Source organism: Eublepharis macularius, chromosome 11 (genome assembly GCF_028583425.1).
Source record: "Eublepharis macularius isolate TG4126 chromosome 11, MPM_Emac_v1.0, whole genome shotgun sequence".
NCBI classification, from domain to species: domain Eukaryota; kingdom Metazoa; phylum Chordata; class Lepidosauria; order Squamata; family Eublepharidae; genus Eublepharis; species Eublepharis macularius.
In genome coordinates this window covers 228,330-251,740 of record NC_072800.1, presented here as the reverse complement: position 1 = coordinate 251,740, position 23,411 = coordinate 228,330, and the positions used below count along the sequence as shown (strand labels likewise).

Below are 23,411 nucleotides of genomic sequence, written 5' to 3'. Positions count from 1 at the left end.
GCCCCCCCCCCAAACAAATGCCCCAGCCGGAAGCCACTCAAAGCAAGAAAGGCCACACACTCACTAAAAGAAGCAAGAATCCACCTCCCAAAATTAAAGAGTAATTTAAAGTAAGTTTTTTTAAAAAATCCCTCCCCTCCCCCTCCACCCAGACAAGCAGAAAACCAGTTCCCCCCACAGAGAAAACCCAGTGAGTCATTAACTCTCTCACCAGTCCTGAAGTCCAGCAGTGAGTCAGGCAGACAGGGAATCCCCCAGGCGAAGTCCTCCTTGCCGTCCAGTCCTCCAGAAGTCCAGCTAAAATGGAGGCAGAGAGTCTGTCCAGCAGTGGAAGTCTCGCAGTGTCTCTGTGTAGGCCAAGGAAAAGAGTGGGCTGGCCCAAAGGCACGCCTCCAGCTTAAATCCCTTGGAGAATCCATTGGCTGGAAAGAGGATGCAGCAGTAGGATTTCACACTCCTAACTCCCCCTCCCTTCTCTGATCTCTCCCCCCTCCCCCCCCCGTACTCCACTCTAGCACTCACCCCCCTCCCATCCTGTAAATTAGGCGGGAAACTCTGGCCACACTTTGCTGGGTGCTTGCGTTGCATTGCGTTGCAAACAACCAGCAAAGGTCTGCTGCAAATTTAAGCTTCCCGCCTATTTTTACAAGAGGGGAGAGGGGAGGAGGAGGTTGTAGTGAGTCACTCACTCCTCCCCCCTTCTAAGAAAGAGCTGTCAGGCTGTGGATGACAGGATATGGTAGACAGGTCTCTGTACCATTGCAACAAGAAGTCCAAGCTCTTGGTAAAATGGTTTTATTCAGAAATCCAATCTTTTCCATATATGTGTCCATAGAATTACTCAGAGGCAAGAAAGCATCTAAGCAGTACACGCTTTCCTGATAGGAACAGAAACTTGAAGAAAGTACAACTCTAAATACCCAATCATTTCCTCCCTCCCACCTAGACCACAGATTTGCACAGGAAATGGTCTGGGAATGCATAAAAGTAAATTGTAACATTTCAGACAGTGCAAGGTCACTTCTGTGAGCATCAAAGGAAAGAGATAAGACAGCTGTGTTCTCAGGCTGCTAGAGAAACGAAAGCGATGGTTAGAGCATTTGCAAAATGAAATCAAGGCACAGCATTAGCAATGGTTCAACACATAGAGCAATGACATGGATGTAGGGGTATGGACATGACATTTCTGCCTCCCCAAAAATTGTCCTCCCCCTCAGGGGCCAGGTTTGTCAGGATAACGTTTGTGAAATTTTGAAATTAGTCTTGGAGCATTTACATGAGGTTGCTCTACCCATTCTCTGAAAGATTTGTCAAAGTCCTTCCACCTGACCAAAAAAAAAAAGGTTATGATGTTTGATTTTAGAGTCCAGAATTTCTTCCACTTCATAGTGGATCTGGCCATCCACTAGTGTTGGATGAGGAGCTCCCTTTCCTGGGTGCCTGGGATGCAAAAGTTTCCTGGGAGGGAACTTTTGCATTAAAAGCCACTGCAACTGGGGCAACCTCTCACAAGGGTTCTCAGCTCCAGGCTTTTTATAGTTGCTCTCCACAGACTGTAAGAAAATAGTAGGCACACATGCGGGAGAGCGGGTTCTCACGGAGGCCGCTTCCAAGTTTCATTCAAGGTAGCATTCTTGCAAAAGAATGCAGTTGGTGAGGAATTTTTGAGCCTAGGAATAGCCTCCGTCCACTAGAGCAAAGAAGCACCTGGGGAGTGCCACTCCCTAACCTTGCCCTCCTTTTTAGGAAAAGAGGATTCAAGCAACACAAAAGGCCTGCTAACAGTCGGGGTCACCTGCAGCCCATCAAGGCAGTACTGATAACACCCCCAGTTTCTGGGGGGCATGAGCTTAGAGCCTTCGATGGGGAGCCTGGGGAGCTAATAAATGATCAGGTCTCTGACCACCTTTCCGAGGGAGAGTAATGGTGGTCTTGGAGGAAGAGGAGGCTTACTGCCAGATCAGTCTGTCTCTCGTCAATCCAGAAGACTCTACTACTGTTCTAGCTGAGGCTCTCAGAATCTTGGAGCTATCGTACCGCCACAGAGAACCAGATAAGAAAACCCCTAACGAGAGTGAGGGAAGATGGTGGAGTGAACGTCTCTGTGCTCTGCGGAGACCCTTCACAGATGAATTATAAATTTCCCTGGAACCAAAAGGGAAAACGAGATGGCCCTTGTTTTTCCAAAGGCTGCTTCACCCTAAATTTGTGGCAGAAGCAGAGACTGGGGAAAGGCTGCCGAGGAGTTTGGGGAAACAGCTTCCTCAACGCTGCGAAGAAAACCAAAAGGAGATAGTTCCAGCCTCCCTGTTTCTTAACCTGAACTTCTATAAGAATTTGCTATCTAATACCTACAAGAGTAATTTTCCATTTGAAGATTGAACTCTGAATATTGACTTGCAAGCTGATGATGAGAGACTGTTTTTTTAATGAGAGGTTTAAAAGGAACTGGACATACTAACTTTTCTTAAAATTTACAAAGCTCTTCAAGAAAGCATTTAAAGTTACTTCTACACATTAAGGGTTAAGTGGACTGTTATTGGTGCTGTGGGAGACATTTGACCAGCCTCAAGGTCATTGCTTTGATAACCAAGTGCTGTGGAATGCTAAAGTCAACAAGTCTCTAATGTTATCTGAATGCTACCTTGAAGCTATAAAGATTTAATACATCTTACAGATGAAAGCCAGCAAAGAGAGTTTACAAACGAAAGCCAGTAGAGGGAGCCGCAGAATCACAAATACATATAACAACAGAAATATGGCATTAAAAAAGAGATCTGGGTCACATGATGAAAAAGCTGGAAAAGCTCTTATGATGGAATCTATACAAACATTATTCTCTCAGCTGAATAACAATTTGAAATTAAGATTCACAAAGTTGGAGGAGAGTTTTACAAAGATGGAAGAGAGATTTGAAAAGTTGGAAGGGCAGATTCTAAACAATCTGACAAACTGGAGGGATCCTTAAATAATATAACTACCCAAGTACAACAAGTTAGTGACAGAATGGGGATCTTAGAATGTAAAATGGGAGGTATCATGTCAAGAGTTATCAAAGCAACAAGACAACTTAGCTCTGTTGGCGCTAAAAGAAAAAGAATTTTGCCTAAAAATGAAATGATTCCTTGAAGTGTGCAGAGAAAATATTAGAGATAAAATTCTGGAAGCTTTAGAAGAATTTCTACAGCGTGATCAGGAGTAAATGGAACAAGAAATTGATATTGTTTCTAGAATTAACACTCAATATGCAAAATTAAAGAAAGCACCACGGGATGGTCTTGTCTACTTTTTGAGGAGAGGAGTGAAAGACCAAGCGTTTCAACAACACTACCAACAGAAGCTTATGATTGATAACACTTGAGATAATCTTGTTAAAGGAAATACCAATAGCAGTTTTATATAAGAGGAAATACTATGTCTTTTTAACTGAGAAACTTAAACAGAAAAACATTATGTGCAGATGGGATTAACTGGAGGGAATAATATTCATCTACAATCAACAGAGATATAGACTGAACTCTCTAAAGCAAGGGAATGCTATGAAAAATATAAAAATAGATCTGGAAACCAACAATTTAGAAGAATCTACAAGTGATCCTCAACAGTAAAGACAACAATGTAACAAGGTCTTAAAGAAAGGTCTGGCATAAAATAAAACTGAATATGGACTATAATCTTATAATCTGGAATATTAATGGATTAAGTACCCATTAAAACAGGAAGAAAATATTTCATCATAATTAAACAAGAGATAATATATTGGCAAGAGGCTCATATTAGAGTAAAGGATATTAAATATTTGATATGTAAGTATTTGGGGAAAGAATTTGTGGATATTAATGCTTAAAAAAGGAATAGTATTATATATTATTTTTTATTTTTTATTTTTATCGTATTTGTATTCCGTCCTCCCTGCGAGCAGGCTCAGGGCGGATAACAGCATTAAGAACATTTAAAACATCCCATATAAAACATTTAAAAGCATCATACAAAAATATAAAAATAGCAGCATTCTTTTTCCTGAAGGCGGCAATACAGTTAATAACAAATAATGCAACAGTGCAGTTGAACATGGCAGCAGCTTAAGAACAGTGGTGGGCAGCTCTCATATAGGGAGGGGGGGTAGATGTTGTATCCTCCAGCCAGCGGAGGCCCAGCCTCAGCCATAAGCCTGGCGGAACAACTCTGTCTTACAGGCCCGGCGGACAGATAGTAGATCCTGCCGGGCCCTGGTCTCGGTAGACAGAGCGTTCCACCAGGTAGGAGCCAGGACTGAGAAAGCTCTGGCTCTAGTCAAGGCCAGGCAGGCCTCCTTGGAGCCAGGGACTGATAACAATTTCTTTCCTCCTGATCGGAGGGTCCTCTGGGGAATATATGGGGAGAGATGGTCCCTCAGGTACGCTGGCGCCAGTCCACACAGGGCCTTATAGGTCAATACCAAGACCTTGAACCTGATCTGATACTCCACTGGCAGCTCGCACAATATTGGTGTAATATGCACCCTATTTGGTGCTTTCATAATGATGCGCCCGCTGCATTTTGCACCAGCATCTTCGGGTCAGGCTCAAGGGTAGGCCTGCGTAAAGTGAGTTACAGTCATCTAACCTAGAGATGACTGTTGCCTGGATCACTGTAGTTAAGTCACAGGTAGACAGGTAAGGGACAAGTTGCCCGGTCTGCCGCAGGTGGAAAAAAGAAGATCTGACAACCGCTGTGACCTGTGCCTCCATTTTCAGGGAGACATCTAGGATCAACCCCAGGCTCTTAACCCTCGGAACTGGCACAAGCTGTGCCCCATCGAGGGCCAGGAGCCAGAGTCCTGAATCCAGTCCTCCATGGCTCAAGTACAGGACCTCCGTCTTTGTTGGGTTCAGTTTCAGTCGACTCTGTTTCAACCAATCAGTCAGCTGCAAACGCATGTTCCAGGACATCTGGGGCTGAGCCGGGCCGTCTGTCCATCATCAGATACAGCTGGGTGTTATCTGCATATTGATGACACCCAAGCCCAAAACTTCACACCAACTGGGCAAGGGGGCGCATGTAGATGTTAAACAGTAAAGGGGAGAGTATTGCCCCCTGTGGGACCCCGCACACCAATGGGTGATGGGGTGACAATTTCTCCCCAAGCGCCACCCTCTGTCCCCGACTGTAGAGAAAAGAGACAAGCCACTGTAAGGCAGTCACTTGTATCCCCACATCGGCGAGGCAGTGAGTCAGAAGATCGTAATTGACTGTGTCAAATGCTGCTGACAAATCCAATAATAGCAGCAGCGCTGAACCGCCTCGGTGCAGATGTCTGCGAAGGTCATCCATGAGGGCGACCAGCAGCGTCTCCGTCCCATGTCCTGGCCGGAACCCGGACTGAAAGGGATCTAGGGCCGAGAGATCATTCAGTAAACCCTGTATCTGTCCCACTGCCGCCGCTTGTTCAATCACCTTTGCCAGAAACGGGAGGTTCGAGACTGGGTGATAATTGACCAGGTCAGTGGGGTCCAGTGATGGTCTCTTCAGGAGAGGTCTCACCACGGCTTCCTTTAGTGGCCCGGGAAAAACCCCAGTGCCCAAGGATGTATTAACAATGGCCTCCAATGAGGACCGCAGACCATCGGCACTGGCCTTTACCAGCCACGATTGGCATGGGTCCAGGGGGCACGTGGTGGGCCTAACTGATTTCAGGGTCCTGTCAATCTCTTCCCCGGAGAGTGGACTGAACTGATCAGATATTGACCCTAAAGACGGCCAAGGGGTCTCTAGTTCCTTCACTGTATGAACTGTGGCTGGCAAGTCACGGCGGAGAGACAAAAATTTTTCAGCAAAACTCCCAAAAGCCTCACAGCTGATGTCCGAATTCTGAATTTGGCGGCCTCCCTCTGGGAGGGAGACTAGTGACCGAACCACATTGAACGATTTTGCTGGGCGTGAGCTAGCTGATGCGATGGAGGCTGTATAAAACTCCTTCTTCACAGCCATCTCATAGGCTTTCATAAACGTCCTATAAGACGATCTTGCCTCTTTGTTGTGAGATCACCGCCACACTCGCTCAAGCTGTCTCAGCTCCCGCTTCTTTTCTCGAAGCTCCTCTGTATACCAGGGAGCCCGTCTTACACGGGGGCAAAGAGGGTGACGGGGAATGATTTCGCTGATGGCTTTGGAGAGCCGGCATTGCCAGTCTTCCACCAGCTCATCTAACGAGCCGCCGTGGAGCATAGGATCCCGCAGAGCATTCTGGAAACCAATTGGATCCATAAGTCTCCACGGGCTAGCATAAATCCGCTCACCGCCCTTGCGAGGGGGGGGGCGGGTTGGCATCCCCAGTTAATGTATAAATTCATAACTATAACCAAAAGAGGCAATAAGGAATGAATAAAGATTGTTTATAAGAGTAGAAGTTAGCTTAGAGTGAATAAAGACTTTACAGCGCAATCCTATGGCCGGCCCCAACGCCGACGCGGCTGCACTGGTGGTGTGGCGGCGCCGCCGGGCCGGATCCTGTGCCAGCAAAGTGTGGCCGCAGCGGCGCCCGCAGCGGCGCAGAGATGCAATTTTGGAGAACCAGAAAGTGTTGTGGGCGGGTCTGATCCACGGCCGCCGCCAGGCGCAGCCAAAGGGCGCTGTTCCTGACAAGCGTCAGGGGGAGGGGCCAGGAAAGGCGCAGCCTATGGGCAGCACGCGATCCCGGCCAGGCCCCAGAGCAGCAGGCAAACCGCGCCCATGCTGGCAGACTGCCTCGGCTCGTGTGTCGGGCGGGGCTCGCAGTCGGGAAGGAGAGGGGTGGGCGTAGTCTGAGAAGCCTTTCCCCCGTTTGCCCAATGTAGCACCAAGTCCCTGGCAGCCGCGTCCAGAGAGGTTGGCATGGGACTGGCAGGCGCCCTGCCATGAGGAATCCAGGGCAGCAGCCAGTCTCTGGCAGCAGGGGACAGCCCCCAAGTGGCGCCGAAGGGGAGGGCTGGCCTGAGGCCGCCACCAAGAGGCAGACACAGCGGGCCTGCCCCCTCGTCCCCATCCCAAGGCAAAGAACACAGACACCCATTGCACAGAAATCAGCCTTTATTATTATATCATCCCACCTCCCCCAGCAGACGTGAGGAAGGGGAGGCGTGTAGGAGAGCCGCCTGTGCAGCAAAACACCCCACCCCACCCCCAAGGCGGCAGCGGCGGTCACCGGCGAGGCCGGCGGCCGGACCCCCTTGGCCGTCCACGGGCCCGGCCTCTCGCACGCAACTGGGCCCGAGGGAGGGGTGCCTCTGGGGCGGGTGGAGCTGCTGCAGCGGGTGGGGCCGGAGGGTCGAGGATGGCGACGAGCCGCCCGAGCAGGGCTTCGGCACGGACTTGAGAGGCACGGACCCCTTCCCCCACTTCCAGTACCGCAGCCATGAACTCCCGGCCGCGGTTGTTCGCCTCCTCCCATGCAGCGTGCACCTCTAGCCGCTCCCTCTCGATCGCCGCCCACATTGCGGCTAGTGTCGGGGGAAGCCGCTGGGCAGGGCGGGGGCCGCGAGCCCGTGCGCCTGGAAGGATCCCCTCCATGGGCCCCTCCCCCTCAGAGGCGGAGCCAGGTCCTTCCCGCACACGGCCCATGGCACCCGGGGGCGGGGGGGCTGGAGGGGATGGTGCTGCAGGCTGGGACAGCTCCTCGAGCGGCTCTGTCGATGAGGTGTCCTGAACCGGCGGAGTCCCAGGGCCACCTTCACCCTCCACCGACACAGGGAAGCCGAGCGACTGCAGGAGAGCCGCTCCGGCAGCAGAGGTCCTCCGGGAGGGTGGCAGCTCGCGCAGCTGGGCAATCACCTCCCCGCCTATCTCCAGGCGCATGGTCCCTGCTGGAGCGAGACATGGGTGGGAAGAGGCCCCAGGGAGGGAAGAGCAGCGGCCCAACATGGGCTGCCACAGGCCACCGAGCTGGGCCAAGCACACCCATTCCAACTGCGGCCGCAGCCCCTCGTCTTGAGACCGGTCGGCGCCATGAGTGGCCTTGGATGTGTGGCCGAGGCCGGTGGCCGAGCCGGTCCCTGGCCCCACCAGCAGCAGGGCCACAGATACATACCGTGCTCCGGATCCATGCCCCCCGACGGGCCCGGTTGAGGCTCCTCGTCGCTGGCAGCAGGGGCTTGCTGTGGCGGTGGAAGGGCTGCCTGTTCCTGGGCCCCGCTCTCTGCCAGGGGGGGCACAGACTCCGCTGCCTCTGCCTCCGCCTGGCTTGGGTCTGGACCCTCAGGGGCCGTGCCTACTCACGGGAGAGGCCCTGTCACACATGTGCCACGATCCATACGTCCCCCCCTCGCCTCCCTGAATCCACAAATACTAACCGGGCAGGACCTCAACGCCCAGGCCGCCCACCACCGCCTCCGGGATGACCGCTCGCATGACCGCCTCTGGGCCTGGGAGCCCCTCGTCAAGGGCCCGCTCATAAGGAACCCCCTGAGACATGAGGAGGCGCACTCGTTTGTGCGCGGGCCCGAAAGAATCATTCCAGCGCCTTGATCATCCCCGCCTGGTGCCCGCCACTGCCGCCGCGGCTCCCAGCCATCCGGACCAGCCACCTCCTGCCAGCCGTGTTTGTCCGAGCGGCCCTCAGGCGGCGCCGCCTCAGACGCCGCCGCCGGTTCCAGGCCAGGGTGCCATCCCTGCTCCTGGGCGACATGACTTGCCTGGACCGCTTCCGCCTGGACAGGGCAGCCATACAGGCTCTGTGCGAGGAGCTCGCGCCCGCCCTTCAGGGGCAAGCTGCGGCTCCCCGGGGCATCCCCGTCCTCCAGAGGGTCCTGCTGTCCCTCCGCTACCTTGCGACCGGCTCCTTCCAGGGAGTCATGGCTGAGGCCTTGGAGGTCTCCCAGTCATCCGCCAGCCGCTGCCTGCATGCCTTCCTGGACGCCCTAGTTGGTCGGATCCGCGAGCACATCCACTTTCCCACCTCGGAGGCAGAGTTGGCACCCATCCGGGCTGGTTTCTCCTCCTTTGCAGGCTTCCCCAATGTGATTGGAGCAGTCGACTGCACGCATGTGGCCATATGCGCTCCCAGAGAGGAGCCGCAGGTCTACAGGAATCGGCACCGGTTCTACAGTATCAACGTCCAGGCAGCCTGTGACCACCAGGGGATCTTCACGGACCTCGTTGCCAAGTTCCCGGGAAGCGTCCACGACGCACAGATCTTCACCACCTCCGGCCTGAACAGGCTCCTGTCATCATGGCCTGAGGGGAGAGGCTGGCTCCTAGGTCAGGAGTTGGTGGGGGAGCTGTGAGGGGACGGGGATGGGAAGGGAGATCCTAACTCCGCCTCCCCTTGCAGGTGACCGTGGCTATCCATTGTTGCCTTACCTCCTGACGCCATACCCTGCGGATGAGCCCGCCGACAGAGCCAACTACAACCAGGCCCACCGGCGCACGAGGATGGTGATCGAACGTGCTTTCGGTCAGCTGAAAATGCCCTTCAGATGCCTCCATCACACGGGCGGCCGCCTGGCCATGCAGCCGTTCACCGTCGCCAAGCTCGTGGCTGCCTGTGTCATGCTGCACAATATTGCCGTGCGCCAGCAGCTCCCCTTGCCAGCCACAGAGGGCCCAGGCGAGGACCCCTGGCTGCCGCCCGCCGGTCGCCTTTCTCCTGACGCCCCTGCAGAGCCCCAGGAGCATGACCGAGCTGTGCGAGACAGGGTCGCGGAGCACCTGTGGCATGCTGCGCGCTGAGGGCCATGCCTGGCCATGGGGGGCTCGGCCGGCCAAACACTCGCCCTTTACGCCCCTATGGTGTCCCAGGCGGCCCCTCCGAGTCCCCGCTCCCTCAACCCCTGCATGTAGAGAGCATGGGAAAGCCGCCCCGGCCAGCAGCCACCGCCCCCCATGGACGGGCTGCACGGGAAAAGCGGTTAACGAACTTGGCTTTATTCCCAATCGATTCCAGGGCCGCATCAGGCGCCCAGAGAGCAGCTTGCCAACCCAGAACCCCGGCCTCAGCAGCCAGGAGGGTGAGGGCTAGGTAGCGCGTCGGAGCAGGGGGAGGCCAGCGGCCCCGCCACGGCATCCCCGTTACAGAGCAGGGGCCCGGCTGGGGTCCAAGATGCCTGTGCCTGGGATGGCATATCGGCAGCTGCCCGGCCGTCTGCGGGGACGGGCTACAGCTTTGGCCGCTTCCTGCCAGGCCCCTCCACTGGGTCACCCTCTGGGTCTTCAGCGGGTGGCGGGTAGCGGGGTGGAGACCAGGCGGTGAAGCCCCTCCCAAGTTCCTCCTCATCTGGCGAGGGGCTCCGGGCGGGCGCCGCTGTGGGGGCAAGAGGTGGGGGATGGGAGCGTCAGGGCCTCTGTGGGCTCTGGGGTTGTTGTCGCGGCCGCAGGCCGCCCCACCCCACATGCCCGTGCCCCTCCTGTTGGCGAGACTCACATGGTGCCGCTGCCCGCGCCTGCTGGAATGCCCCGTGAACCCGGTCCATGGCAGCCATCCACCTGTCATTGATGGTCCCTGCAGAGGGGGGAGAGAGGGAGGGGGGGCACCCGTTGGTGGCAGCCCAGCATCTGCTGCAAGCACCTGCAACCTGCGCCTCGACGGAAGTGGCTGGGACGCCTCCGGGCCCTTATGGCCTGCCCTCTGTGGCAGCGGAGGAGGCTCCCTGGATGGCGCCGAGGACCCTGACTTACTGCGCGCAGGGCCCGCAGCCACCTCCTCTTCCAGGAGGTCATGCTCCACCTCACACAGCGCCGTGTCTAGCCACGCTCGTATGAGGTGGGCCTCCTCCGCACGGCCAGGGAAGAGCTCCTCCAGGTAAACTGGCCGCGCAGTCATCGCACCCTCATCTGCCAGGAGGTCATTCCCGGCAGCCTTGGCAATGAGCTGGGCCCCGAGCCTGGCCGCCCACTGCTCCCGCCACCCGTCGCCCTCCATGCAGCCGGGACCGCTGTGGGTATAGTGTTTCTGTGCTGCCCACCGAACTACACCGCCCGCCGGCATGACCTTGGAGGGTCTGAGATGTTACAATTCCCTATCTTCTGTCTGGCAGCTGCATAGTTCATGGATAGGTTCAGCACAGGCCCCCCCCCGTCTCAGACCTGTGGGTTGGAGGGGAGGGGGCCGTGGTGGTTGGCTTCCTATGGCCCCAGGGCCCTCTTCCCTTGCGGGGATGCTGTGCTGCTCAAGTGCATCCTTGCGGGACGTGAACCCTTGGGCCTGGCTGTACGTTGCGCCGTGGGACTGGGAATAAAGCTCATCTACACATGGACCCGTGTCTGCCTGCGATACTTTGGTGAACTGCCAGCCATATCCTGCCCTGGCACCATGAGCGCATGACCAGGCCCGCGGTGACAGCGCATCCCTTCCAAGGGGGGGGGGCTTAGGATGCACAAGGACTGGCCAGGGGCCGCTCTGGCATGTCTTCCATATTGCCCTAACGCACCTGCCCTGCCTGGCATGCCGCCCTGAGCTGGGGCAGTCACGCAACCTGCCATCGGGGGGCCTTCCCAGGCCTGGGGTGGCCACCCAGCCTGCATGGCCCGGCCGGGGAAGGGGCATGCTGTGGCAGCCAGCCGGGAGGCCTCGGGCTCCCGCATTTTAGCCACTTTGCGCAGCTGATGCGCTCTTCCACTGCCCCTGTGGGCGGGGCCAGCGGCCTTCCCTGCAGGATTGGCGGGGCTGGCAGCCTCGGAGTGGTTCCCCCCCCCCGGCAGGGCAACGCGAGTGGCCACAATTGCTGAACGCAGGAGACGGCGCCGAGCCAGGGCGGAGCCACGCGCAGCCTTGGACACACCCCACCCCTCCCAACAACCATGGCCTGTTGGCGTGGGAGGCTGGCAACTGCTCCACGGGATTGGATGCGAGGCAGGACGCCCTGGGGTGGAAGGTGTTGGAATGACCAATGGGGCTGCTGCAGACGCCCGAGGGGCTGGACCCACTCTGGGAGGCGGCCGCTCATGGGACTGTGTTGCTAGGGCTGCGGCTGCGATGGGGGCGACCCTCCCCAGGCGCGCGAGACCTCCTGCCCGGGATATGGCATCCGCCTGCCACCACCCTGGATTCTCCATTGGTGGGGGCTAGGGTTCCCGCGAGCGGACCGTTTCCCCTGCCATCTCCCGCTCCCTTGCAGCGGCAGCTCGCACCACCCTCTCCCTTGCTTATCGGGTGCCAGCTATTCTCCCCACCGGGGATTGATCCCCCTCCCCGCTCACATGCCCCGCCCCAACCCTCTACCTGGCCATAGATGCAGGGGGGTTAGCCGTGTTAGCCTGTGGTAGCGAATTCAAAAAGGGTCCCATAGCACCTTTAAAACTATCCAATTTTATTGTGACATAGGCTTCTGAGAATCAAGTTCTCTTCGGCAGATGGGTGGTACAGACACTGGTCAAATACAGAGGAGGAGGGGGGGGAGGAGGGAGGGGGGGCGGGGAGGCAAGACGGGGTGTGTCGGATACATTTGTGGCAATGTGCAGGTGGGGAGATGTGACGGGAGTGTTGGGGGAGGGGCGGAGGACGAAGTCAGACTCGCAGACACAGAAAACAGTTGTTGTACATCTCGTTTTATTGCACTGGAAAGAGCGGGCTTGCGTTTAGGCTGGCGAGGGAGCCGGAGCATTCCACACAGCCCTCCTTCCCGCTCGGAGGGGCGGGGCTGGGATGCAGGCCGCGGCGCGACGGTGCTTCCTAGGCTGCAGCCAACCGTCCGTCAGAGATGTTTGGGGAGGGCGGGGCGCGGGGGAGCAGCCATGCCCTGGACGTGCCTGTGGGGGAAAAAGACACGTGTGGGCTTTGCCTCGTTCCACTGGCAAGGCAAGCCCCACACTCCGCCATCCGGGGGGGGTTGCACATGGTCGAGGGCAGCAGCTGATGCATGACGGTCTGGTGAGGATGCACTCGGCCTTGGCAAGCCTTTACCTTTAAGGGAGAGAATGAGCTGGTCACAACAAACACCTGGCCACATGTGGTTTTCGAGGCGCCTGCCTCTGAGGCAGCCAGGGGCGGCCATGGTTGCCCCCCACCCCTGCTGGGCCTCACCCAAAGCGGCAAGTGAGCGGGTGGGTTCAGGTGAATGGGCGGTTTGCACTAATCTGCGGAATGCCCCCCCCACCTCCTCCTTACCTGTCAGCGCTCCGTCGGTCATCACCAGGTGGGAGCGCAAGAGTCAGGGCACCTGCAAGGAAACGGGAGAGCATGCGGTTAATTTGCAAAGTGTCATTCCCTTCTGCCACGGAAGGGTTAGTTTGTTTGTGCTTAGTTAGAAGCAACTAGCATGCATCAGTTAGCTGTGGAGTCATTCTTTCTATCACGGTAGAAAGAGAGTTAGGCAGTTAGGCACCTCTTCCCCTTTATGCGAAGTTCCCCCAGTTTTTCGCAAAGTCCCCCGAGTGCATTCTGCGCCTGCCAATGTGAATGCCCTCAGCCCGTTTCGGTTTTCAAAGGGGCAATGCCACTCAGCAGACGGGCAGAGCCTCCGGCCGAGTGCTCACTTACCTGGGGGTTTGGGCGGCGCTGGCCGGATGTTTTGTAGGGCGCGGTCGCAGGTGATTGGGTGCAGAGAGGGGGGCTCGTCCATGCCGGGCGCGCACGCTGATTGGTCCCCGGGATAGTTCTCATCCTATGCTCCTTCGGGCCATAGGGGCGGGGCGAGGCGCTCAGAGAGGGGGCTGATTTTTCGCCGTTCCATGGACGCCTATGGGCTACGCCTTCTTTTTCCGTGGCGTAGCTTTTTTGCGCTGCTGTGGGCGTTCCCGCTTCTGGAGGAGCTTAGGGAGCGGACTAACTCCGACCCCGCCTTGCTCCCCGCCCCCCCCTGCGTCGGCGTAGGGCTCTACGCCACTTCTGCGCCGCCGCCCGGGCGCCTGTGGCTTGCACCGGTGCTGGCCCGCCGGCGGGCCAGCGCCACGTCCCAGCGCGGGCGGAAGGCCACTTACGCGGGCGTACGGGCTAGATGCGCCCTCGCAAGCCTTAGTTCGGTTCCTGTTCACTTTCCGTGCCCTTCTTAGGATTGGGCTGCCAATTTTGGGTTTGTATGTACTAACTGAAGAGAAAAAAATCTTTTCATACATACTTGATGGAGAAGTTAATGGGTCTGTTGTTGTTGTTGTTGTAATAATAATAATAATAATAATAATAATAATATGTTTATTGCTTTTCCGGCCGAAGCCATAAGCCATACAAACACCGACAAAATAAAAACTGTACACTTGAACATACCCAATTCAGGGTCTGTTGAATTTAAGTTGGTGTTTAATGGGTGATTAGAACAGGTTTATTTATTTACAGACTGCTAGGCTCTCAAAGAAATATTAGGATCTCATAGGGTAAACTATTAAAGCCCCTTTTTGTTTTGATGGATAATTTGGGTCCAACTGTTGTTAGGAGATTGAAAAAATGGCCCTGTTAAAGAACATACATATATATTTGGAGAGACATAAAATATATTTAGGAATGAATGTGCTTTTGGTTACTAATGATTGAGTTATGAAGGCCTTGAAGGTAGAAATTTTTCTAAAGACTTTTTGATTATGTTGTGCTGGTTATATCAAGGCTATTGATTAAAGAAAAGATTGTGGATAAATATTCATTTACATAGAAATCCCCTATTGACTTGATGTTGAAATAGAATGAGAAGAACTAATGATATGCTTATTTGAATATCAGGAAGAAACAACAGATAGTTAAATGTTAAAGTTAAATTTAGTTTAGAACTTGTATCAGCTTTTGATTGCTTCAAATGGAAAATGGAAAATTGGTATATATTCCTACTAATTAGTTTTTCTATCTTTTTCTTTTTCTCTTCACTGTTTTTCCCCCTTACATTTTTATCTAGTTTTTCTAATTTCCTTTATAACTATATATTTTATAATTATGTTGAAAATTTCAATAAAAGGCACTATAAAAAAAGAGAAAAAACCCTGTAATGATGCTCTGAGGAACACAAGCACTCTTGGAAGTGGAAAAGATGATTCCCTTCCCAGAGTTTTTTTAACATGAGCTGAAGATCCCATTATCTAGCAAAGCAAGCGTGGTATATGTCAGTAACTTTTATGCCCTGTAGATCTATAGGACTACAGCAGGTGTTTGGTGTACACACCTTTAAAAAAGTACCAAGCTGTTTTCCCTTGATTGTAGTCAAGATTGTAGGTGAGGTATTCTCAGTAGAACAATGGGAATAGTGAGTGATTAGGAGGGGAGGGTTATGTATTGGAGCACCATGAATGTGCCTGGGCATCTTGAAACTCTGAGGAGGGGAACAAATGGTCAGTTGGGCAAGTGGCCAATGTTACAGTAATTTGGAGTGCGTGGCTTGGAAAGCCAGTTTGGTGTAGTGGTTAATCTGGAGAGCCCAGTTTTATTCCCCACTCCTCCACTTGAAGCCAGCTGGGTCACAGCTTCTAGGAGCTCTCTCAATCCCACCCACTTCACAGGGGGTTTGTTGTGGGTATAATAACAACATACTTTGCAAACTGCTCTGAGAAGGTGTTAAGTTGACCTGAAGGGTGGTGTATAAATCGAATGTTGTTGTTGTTATTGGACTATTAATGAGAAATACATGTGGAAACCACTGGTCAGGAGGGAGTCGTGTCCGGCTTACAGTGCCTAACAAGTGGATGCAGATGATGCCCAAATTGCTGCAGGTGTCAGCTATGGGGCCTCTGAAGGAATGGAATTGCAAGTCCTCACCACATGCTCAAAGGCCACATTTCTGTGGGTTGGTCCCTGTGATGCTGAGAGAGCCCCAGCTTGTCCCAAGTCTCCACTCAGCACCGCGCCCCCCCCCCTTTTCTTGCTCCATGGGTTTAAAAAAAATGGATGTCATCTTCTGACACCAGTAACTCGTGAGAGTATTTTCTGCTCAATGGAATTGCAAGTCTAACATTTTGTACCTTTGTTGCTGTCTAGATGCACTGTCTAGTCGCTATGCCTGTTTGCTTCACTCCTACAAGCTAGCAAAGGGGCCATCTATCACAACTTTGTGATTTGGAGCTATTGTGCTCCAGAGACTGCAAGCTTGCCTGCTGCCCTTCCCCATTATAACACTTCAGGTAGTAAGACTGAATAGGTGTTGTGTGTTTCCAGAGATCAGGCTTAGAGCATTCAAAATACGACCAAGTTTAATAAATGAATGAAAAGAATGTGCATGGTCTGTTCAAGCATTCAAGCTGAGCAAGGATACAAAGAAAAGGTGAAAACATTTAATCACCGTTCCTTATTCTTAGTACATACAATGTTTAAATAGCTGAAGCCCACTGTCCCCACCTTAGTTCTCTGCGTTGAGACCTTCTCCCCAATGTGACCTTTACCTTGAGGGCAAAATGGAGCCCCTTGGTGACCGCTTAGTCTTTCGTGGTTTCGATGCCTTTCCAAAGAAGGAAGAGTAGCGTGCTGCTTCTCTGTGCCCAGAGAATTTTTAATCACCCCTTGGGGGGAGTCTGGTCCCCCCTTCAGGTTATTCAGATGTTCTTGCTACACAGGAAGAGAGTACATTGTAGCCATTTTGTTGTTTCCCTAGCCCTGAGGTGTGACATCCTAGCAATGTGTGAAGATGGTAACCCTTACCCTACTGCAAGCAAAGCCATTAGCATATTCAGGCACTTAACATACTCTGTGCTCGGGGCTGGATGGCTCCTCCTCTGGCCCCTCTCCTTTGTTGCAGTTACAAGTTGACCGCTGGATTCCAGCTCACAACCAGAGTGCCGTCACAAGAGCTGAAATATTGGGCTAAAGACGAGGTGGACTCTCAGTAAACAATACAATAGGGTATGATTAACAGAAATTTGAAAACACGCAGAAATTTGAATTCTTAGCCGAAAACAATGTTAAAAAAACATACGCAATTTGTTAGGAAAGGTTGAACATCGAAACTATCCAGTAGGAGCATACTCACAGCAACAGAAAATACACAGTGGGAGAGTCCCTCCCTACCCCTATTCCAAGCCATCTTTCTAATGCATTTTGTTACAGCACAGCCCTATGACCTATTTTAAAATGCCCTTTTCATAATTCAGTTGACGTCTACTTGACTGTCAATGAGAAGGGTGGACTGTAAATGACATGGTGTTGGTGGAGAGTGCCATCAAGTCATAGCTGACTTATGATGACCCCTGCCGGGGTTTTCAAGGCAAGAGACTAACAGAGGTGGGTTGACATCGCCTGCCCCTGTAACTCTGGTCTTCATTAGTATATGTATACTGCATAAGCTGGGACGCTCAAGGACTCGAGGGGATCATCTCGCCCTCCCCCCCATTTCCTTTTTCTATTCCCTGAAATCCTTCCTAGTCTCTTACCCCTTTTCCTGCTCCCTACCCAGCAGCCAACCTCCCCTCCCCTCGTTACTTTCTCTTCCAAGCAGCCACCATATCGTCAACTCCCCTGTTTTCTTTGCTACTTCCCACTCTTTTATCTATCCCCCGTCTTCAACTGTATTACGCATTTACTTCATCTATACCCTACCTTTCTCCCCAGTGGGAAAACAACCCAGCTTTTATCATTTTCCTCTCCTCCATTTTATCCTCAGAGCAACTCTGTGAGGTAGATTAGGCTTGGCCGTCTGATTGGCCCAAAATTGCCCAATGTGTTTCCATGGTAGAGAGGGAACATGAACTTGGGTCTCCCAGAATCTGATCTGAACCACTGTCTGCTGCACCGGCCTGGCTTTTGTGGGATGCCCCTGCCTTGGAACAGTCGCCAGCAGCTGGGCCTGAGTGGTGACTCGTGCCGGTTGCATGGGAGCAGATGGCCTTGTTGCGGGAGTGTCTGGCCACGGGGGGGGGGGGGAGTTGTCGTGCTTGGGAGGCCACGTAGCCTTTCCCCCGTTGTTGACAGAAACCACGGCTTGAAGCCCGGAAATGCTGTTGTGGTTGCCTGGCACTGAGGGGATTCAAAAGAACCTCCTCAGGATACAGTGAAGCCTCCCGCCATTAGCATTCCACACCCTGGGAAACTCTTACAGGATGACTCAGCTCAACCCCACCCCTCCTGAGTAGATACAAATAACCTACATCTTTTCCACACTGTGACACTGAGAGATCTCTGTCTTTTGGTGCTACACCTCTGAAGATGCCAGCCACAGCTGCTGGCGAAACGTCAGGAACTACAATGCCAAGACCACGGCAATACAGCCCGGAAAACCCACAACAACCATCATTTCTTAAAGCTTCATGTGGTGTTTCTATCATATTGGAGGGAGTTTTAACCCCCCAAATGTTTTTTTAAAAAAATAGATGTCAGGGGTTTTCCTCCAAACTTGGGCCTTTTCCCACGTTTATAGAAGGATTTACCTTGTTTGTCTGTGGCTCTAGATTCGGGATTTAGGTATCCATAGATGACGCCATGTTGAGAATTAGATATATTGTATTGTCGAAGGCTTTCACGGCCGGAGAACGATGGTTGTTGTGGGTTTTCCGGGCTGTATTGCCGTGGTCTTGGCATTGTAGTTCCTGACGTTTCGCCAGCAGCTGTGGCTGGCATCTTCAGAGGTGTAGCACCAAAGAGATCTCTCACACTGAGAGATCTCTGACTTTTGGTGCTACACCTCTGAAGATGCCAGCCACAGCTGCTGGCGAAACGTCAGGAACTACAATGCCAAGACCACGGCAATACAGCCCGGAAAACCCACAACAGCCAATTAGATATATTGATGTATAATTAAACTGCGTGTATTTGTGATTTATTTCTAAATAATGTTCCTAATTTACTATAAGTTTTTTCGTTCCATGAAAGCTCTCGTCTCTCACAGTTTCTCTGCTTCCTTCTCCCCTTTATGTGTGCCATAAAAATTTTTAAAACAACTAAAGATACCAGATTTTGTGTATATGTATGCATGTGGCACTGTTAGGAAGGAACGAATAGGAAACCATTTAAATCACCATTTGGTCTGGTGACTTTTAAATGATTATTGATGATCTGGCTTTTTGATGTTCGGAGCAGCTTATATAGTCCAGTTGGAGATCCTTATTATGATGACCTTTATCGCCGTGGCCTCTGTGCATCGCGCTAATGGGTTCAGAAGTGCAGTGCAGAAGTTGACAGAGCAGGGGTGCAACCTCGCATTTAGTTACACTCCACCCTTTCCAGCGTAGACTTCAGGCTGGTTTTGCCTAGAGGAGAGAGCTGCACCATCCTACTCAGCAAGACCGTCATTAAAAAATCTGGCCAGTTCTGTATTCTTACATGGTTTTGTTGTTGTTGTTCTGTCCTTTACCAATGCCTGCGAATTTGATTATTTCTAGGTATTTGGAAATAAGATGATAATTCCTTCTTTGGATGGAGACCTTTTCCAGTGGGACCGTGACAGAGAAAGCATGGAAGCTGTTCCTTTCACTGTTGAATCTCTACTTGAGTCATCCTACAGATTTGGGGATGATGTTGTTTTGGTTGGAGGAAAATCCCTAACAACATATGGGCTGAGCTCATGCTCAGGAAAGGTAAAAGACTGGCACGTTGCAGTGAGACTTTTTAAGTATTTATAAAAATTGAAATTGCTTTTGAATTTGAGATCCTTAAACCTTTTAAGTATTTATAAAAATTGAAATTGCTTTTGAATTTGAGATCCTTAAACCTTCATTGGGAATATACAAAATGAAAGTGTTGAATTAGAACTTGTCAAGGAACTCAGCACTACGTGTCATTGTGTCTTAAACAGTTTCCTTACTCACTTCAATATCTAACGGTTCTACTGGACCTACTTTTTATAGGAATGGTGATTGGCAGTTTTTAATATGTTTAATCAGACTGTAACATGGTACCAGCATCTGTTCATTTTCACTTAAACGTATCTTTCTTATCTGTTTGAACCTCTGAATACTTCATACATTACTTGTAACTCCTAACTCTGCTTCTGACATGCATACGTCGAAGTTTTATGATGGGGTTCACACTTGTCCTGTTTGCACCCAGGGTGAGGAGTTGAGTCAAGGCAGGGATCGTAAACACTATTGGAGCTGTTGATCCCACAATAGCCAGAGGTGAACTGAGACTACATCCTGCAGCTGTAGCAGTGGCCTGGAGTCTGCAGGCACTTACACTTACCTCCCTGCCCAGTATCCTTCACAGACTCAAGGAGATGCTTAGTCCTCTAATGTCTCATGGCCAGCAGAGAAGCCTTGGGCAGCCAGATGTGCCTTCTTCCCTCTGAGCTGTGTGTCTGCCTGGGCTTTCCATCTTTCCTGCTCTCAGGCCTTGGGGAAGGGAGCTCATGCAATCCCTGGTCACGATCCCTGGTCGCTCTCCTGTATGGGTCCCTCAGGAATCCCAGATGATCCTGTTACTGGCCCCTGCTTCTGAGCCTCCTGGGCCTCTGATCCAGTAGCCATAGTTGGCCACAAGTTCCCTGGTAGCCCTGGGGGGGGGGTGAGGGCCTAGCCACCTCAGATTCTGTCAGGATTCTGCCCTCCATGAAATCTACCACCAGGGATCCTCATCCTCTGGTTAGGAATTGTCGTTCCCCATTCTGACGGCAGCTAACAAAATCTATACTTGAAAAGATTCATGGTGCTAACTCTCTGCCTTCTCCCCTGCAGTTGTAACTTTCCTTGTAAGTAGGATTCCAGGTGTGATTTCGTTTCTCATGTCTGAAGAAGTAAGCTGTAACTCACAAAAGCTCCTATTGAAATAATTGTTAGTCTTTCACTTTTAAGAGCCGCTACCAGGCTCTTAAAAGGCTGGGGCATGGGAGGAAGGTTCCAATTATTTTCTGTGAAGTTTTCTCCCGTTACAAACAGAAACCACCCTTGATAGCATGGGTCTTGTGTTTGGTGCTAGGGACAGTTTGGGATCGTCGTGCTGCTGGTGCGTACCCTCTGCCAAGCCAAGATTTCCAGTGTGCTCCCTGGCTGAGCTGAAAGAGGCGGTTTTGGATCTCCTGCTGTGCATCCCTTCAGGGATTCCAGTGCACATATTGAGGCTGCTTTGTCAGGTCCAGCTCATGACTTCATGGCTACCACAACAGTCAGAGGACTATCCCAGTTCGTGATCGGCCTGCCTTGGATCTGGTGGTTATTCCTCCACTTGAGGCTGCCCAGCTAGCCACTCCCTTTTCAACAGTGGCTCCTGCTTTGTGGAACAGGCTAAGGCTTTTAAAAGGGTATTTGACTTGCAGGCACTTTTTGGATTGCTGGGTTCCATGAGGAGGGTCTATTGTTTTATGGGCAGCTTTATTTTAGGATTGAAAGTTTCCTAGAATCACAAGGGCAAGCCAGGGTATAAGTAAACTAAATGTATATTTCATCCTACCCATGTTGTTCTCAGAATGGACCTTCCTTTCATACCAAAAATGAATACCCTATTCTTTAGGTAATAAGAAATGACACCAACATAAGCTAGATGTAAGGAGGTTTTGAAGGATTTCCTTTTTTCTCTGTCAGTTCTAGGGACAGCAGTCCATGGCAGATAGACCCCCAATCCCCTCACAGCACTCCAGTGCATTGGTTGAAAAGGTTTTTATTTAGAGATCCATTAAGCTCATAGGTGCATACATCCATAGATGAGTAAGCTGGCAGGAATGGTTATACAAGCATATGCACTATTGATATATGGAGCACAATTCTCCCCTCCCTTTGAGCAGTTAGCAGTTAGGCACAAAAATCCTAAAGAGTTTCATGAGAACATAATAGCTTTGTCTGGACAGAGAAAGGCAGAAGATTACAAGGAATAAAAACTCCCTCTTTCCCCTGTGAAGAGTTACAGTACAGCTGCAAGGTTAACAAGCATACTTTCAGAGATAACAGGCTGGTTGCTTTCTCTGTGAAATCAGCATTAGCACTTCCATTTTCAGGCAGGCCAAGGAGGGCATGATTATAGTGGTTGCACTATATGAGCATGGCATGAAAGCATACAGTATGTTATTACAGTGAACAGATCAGCTGCATGAATGGCATGGATGAATGGCATGCAGACATAACAGCTATAAACAGGGATCTGGGTAAAGGGGGCGGGCATTGCCTCCTGCTCAACGCCTGTTTCTGGCAGGGTGAAGGGGGGTGGGCATTGCTAACTGCTCCGCTCCTGATCCCAGCTTGGTGAAGGGAGGAAAGGGCATTGCCACCTGCTCTTCTCCTTATCCTTACCCATATTTGCCCTTTGTTATTTCACGTCTCCTTATCCCAGCTGGGTGAAGAGGGGACTGGCATTGTCACCTGCTCCGTTCCTGATCCGAACTGGGTCAAGGCAGGAGTAGGGGCGAATATTGCTGCCTGCTCCATGCCTGATCCCAGCTGGATGAAGGCAGCAGATGGGCATTTCCACCTGCTCCGCTCCTGATCCCAGCTGGGTAAAGGGGGGCTGGCATTGCCACCTGCTCTGCATCTAATACAGCTGGGTGAAGAGGGGAGGGCATTGCCACCTGCTTCACTCCTTATCCCAGCTGGGTGAAGCGGGGGCTGGCATTGCCTCCTGCTCCATGCCTGATCCAAGCCTGGGTTTCCCGCTGCAACAAGCTCTTGGAGGGACGGGCTGCTTCGTCTGTGTTCTCCCCACGGTGGCGCCCTCTGGAGGTGCACCAGGTGAGGAAATGAGTTGTCTGGGATGCATTTTCCTCTGCAGATGTCATCTTCAACTAGAGGAGGGCTGTGGCAGTTTCTGTAATAGGGTTTAGCAAGGGGCCTGATTTCTGATGTGGGACAGCTGTAGTACATTCCTTTCTCCGGTGGTCTGTTGGGAGTGGGTCAGTTCTCACAAATGGGAAGTGACTCCTCTCCAGTGCAGGGTCAGTCAACTGAATGACCCCAGAAGGGGAGGGGCTTGCTCCGCTCTTCAGTTTTTTCTAGCCCTGCCTGGGTGCAGGACATCGACTTGTTGTGCTCCGTCAAGCACGCGATCCCAATACAAAAAAAAAAAGGAAAAGCAGCAGCCGCGGCAAGCACGGAAAGGAGAACTTGCAAGGGAAGGAGGGAGCTTAAACCTTTCCCCTCTCACTGGCCTTCTGTCGGAGGGCAACACTAGCGAGCAGCGGAGCTGACAGCGCTGGGCTAGCACAGCTTCCACGGCTTGCGCTCAGACTCCCGTGCGGGGCTCCAGCTTTCAGGCTCGGAGCTTGCCCCCCTTGCTGGAGCTTGCTCTGGGGGACGCGGTCGAGTCGACGGAGGGCATGACGGGCTGACAAGCCTTGCTTCAGCCTTTACGCGGACCTTCAGAAGCCTCTTACGCTATAAAAGATGTCCAGTCAGAGGGGCGGTAAGAGGCCGTTAAGGCCAATTTCTTCTCCTACTTAGACCCCTTGTCACTTCAGTTTACTTCTGTGGGGGCTCTGTTTACCTTTCCTGCCATTTTTTATTGCTGCACATCTATTATTTTGGTGGGAAAAAGGATCACTGATGGCTGCAAAGACAGGGTTAGTCCCCATTCCGGGGGTAGGGGATGCCCTTTGTGAGCTTGAACTCCCTAGTTCCCCCAACTCAAATGTCATCCCATCAGTCTCCAGCGGATCAAGCAGAGAATATGGGGGAATCAGATCCTACAAGCCAAGTAAGCCCAA

General features: G+C 52.2%; 1 protein-coding gene across 2 annotated transcripts in view; it reads left to right on the top strand.

Annotated features, from left to right (window-relative positions):
- Nucleotides 1-23,411, top strand: part of EIF2AK3 (eukaryotic translation initiation factor 2 alpha kinase 3) — a 166,942-nt gene that overhangs the window by 12,703 nt on the left and 130,828 nt on the right. For both annotated transcript variants that reach the window (XM_054991013.1, XM_054991012.1), the window contains exon 3: nt 19,171-19,365. In XM_054991013.1, the coding sequence (XP_054846988.1) occupies nt 19,171-19,365 (195 nt within the window). The remainder of the gene's footprint in view (nt 1-19,170; nt 19,366-23,411) is intronic.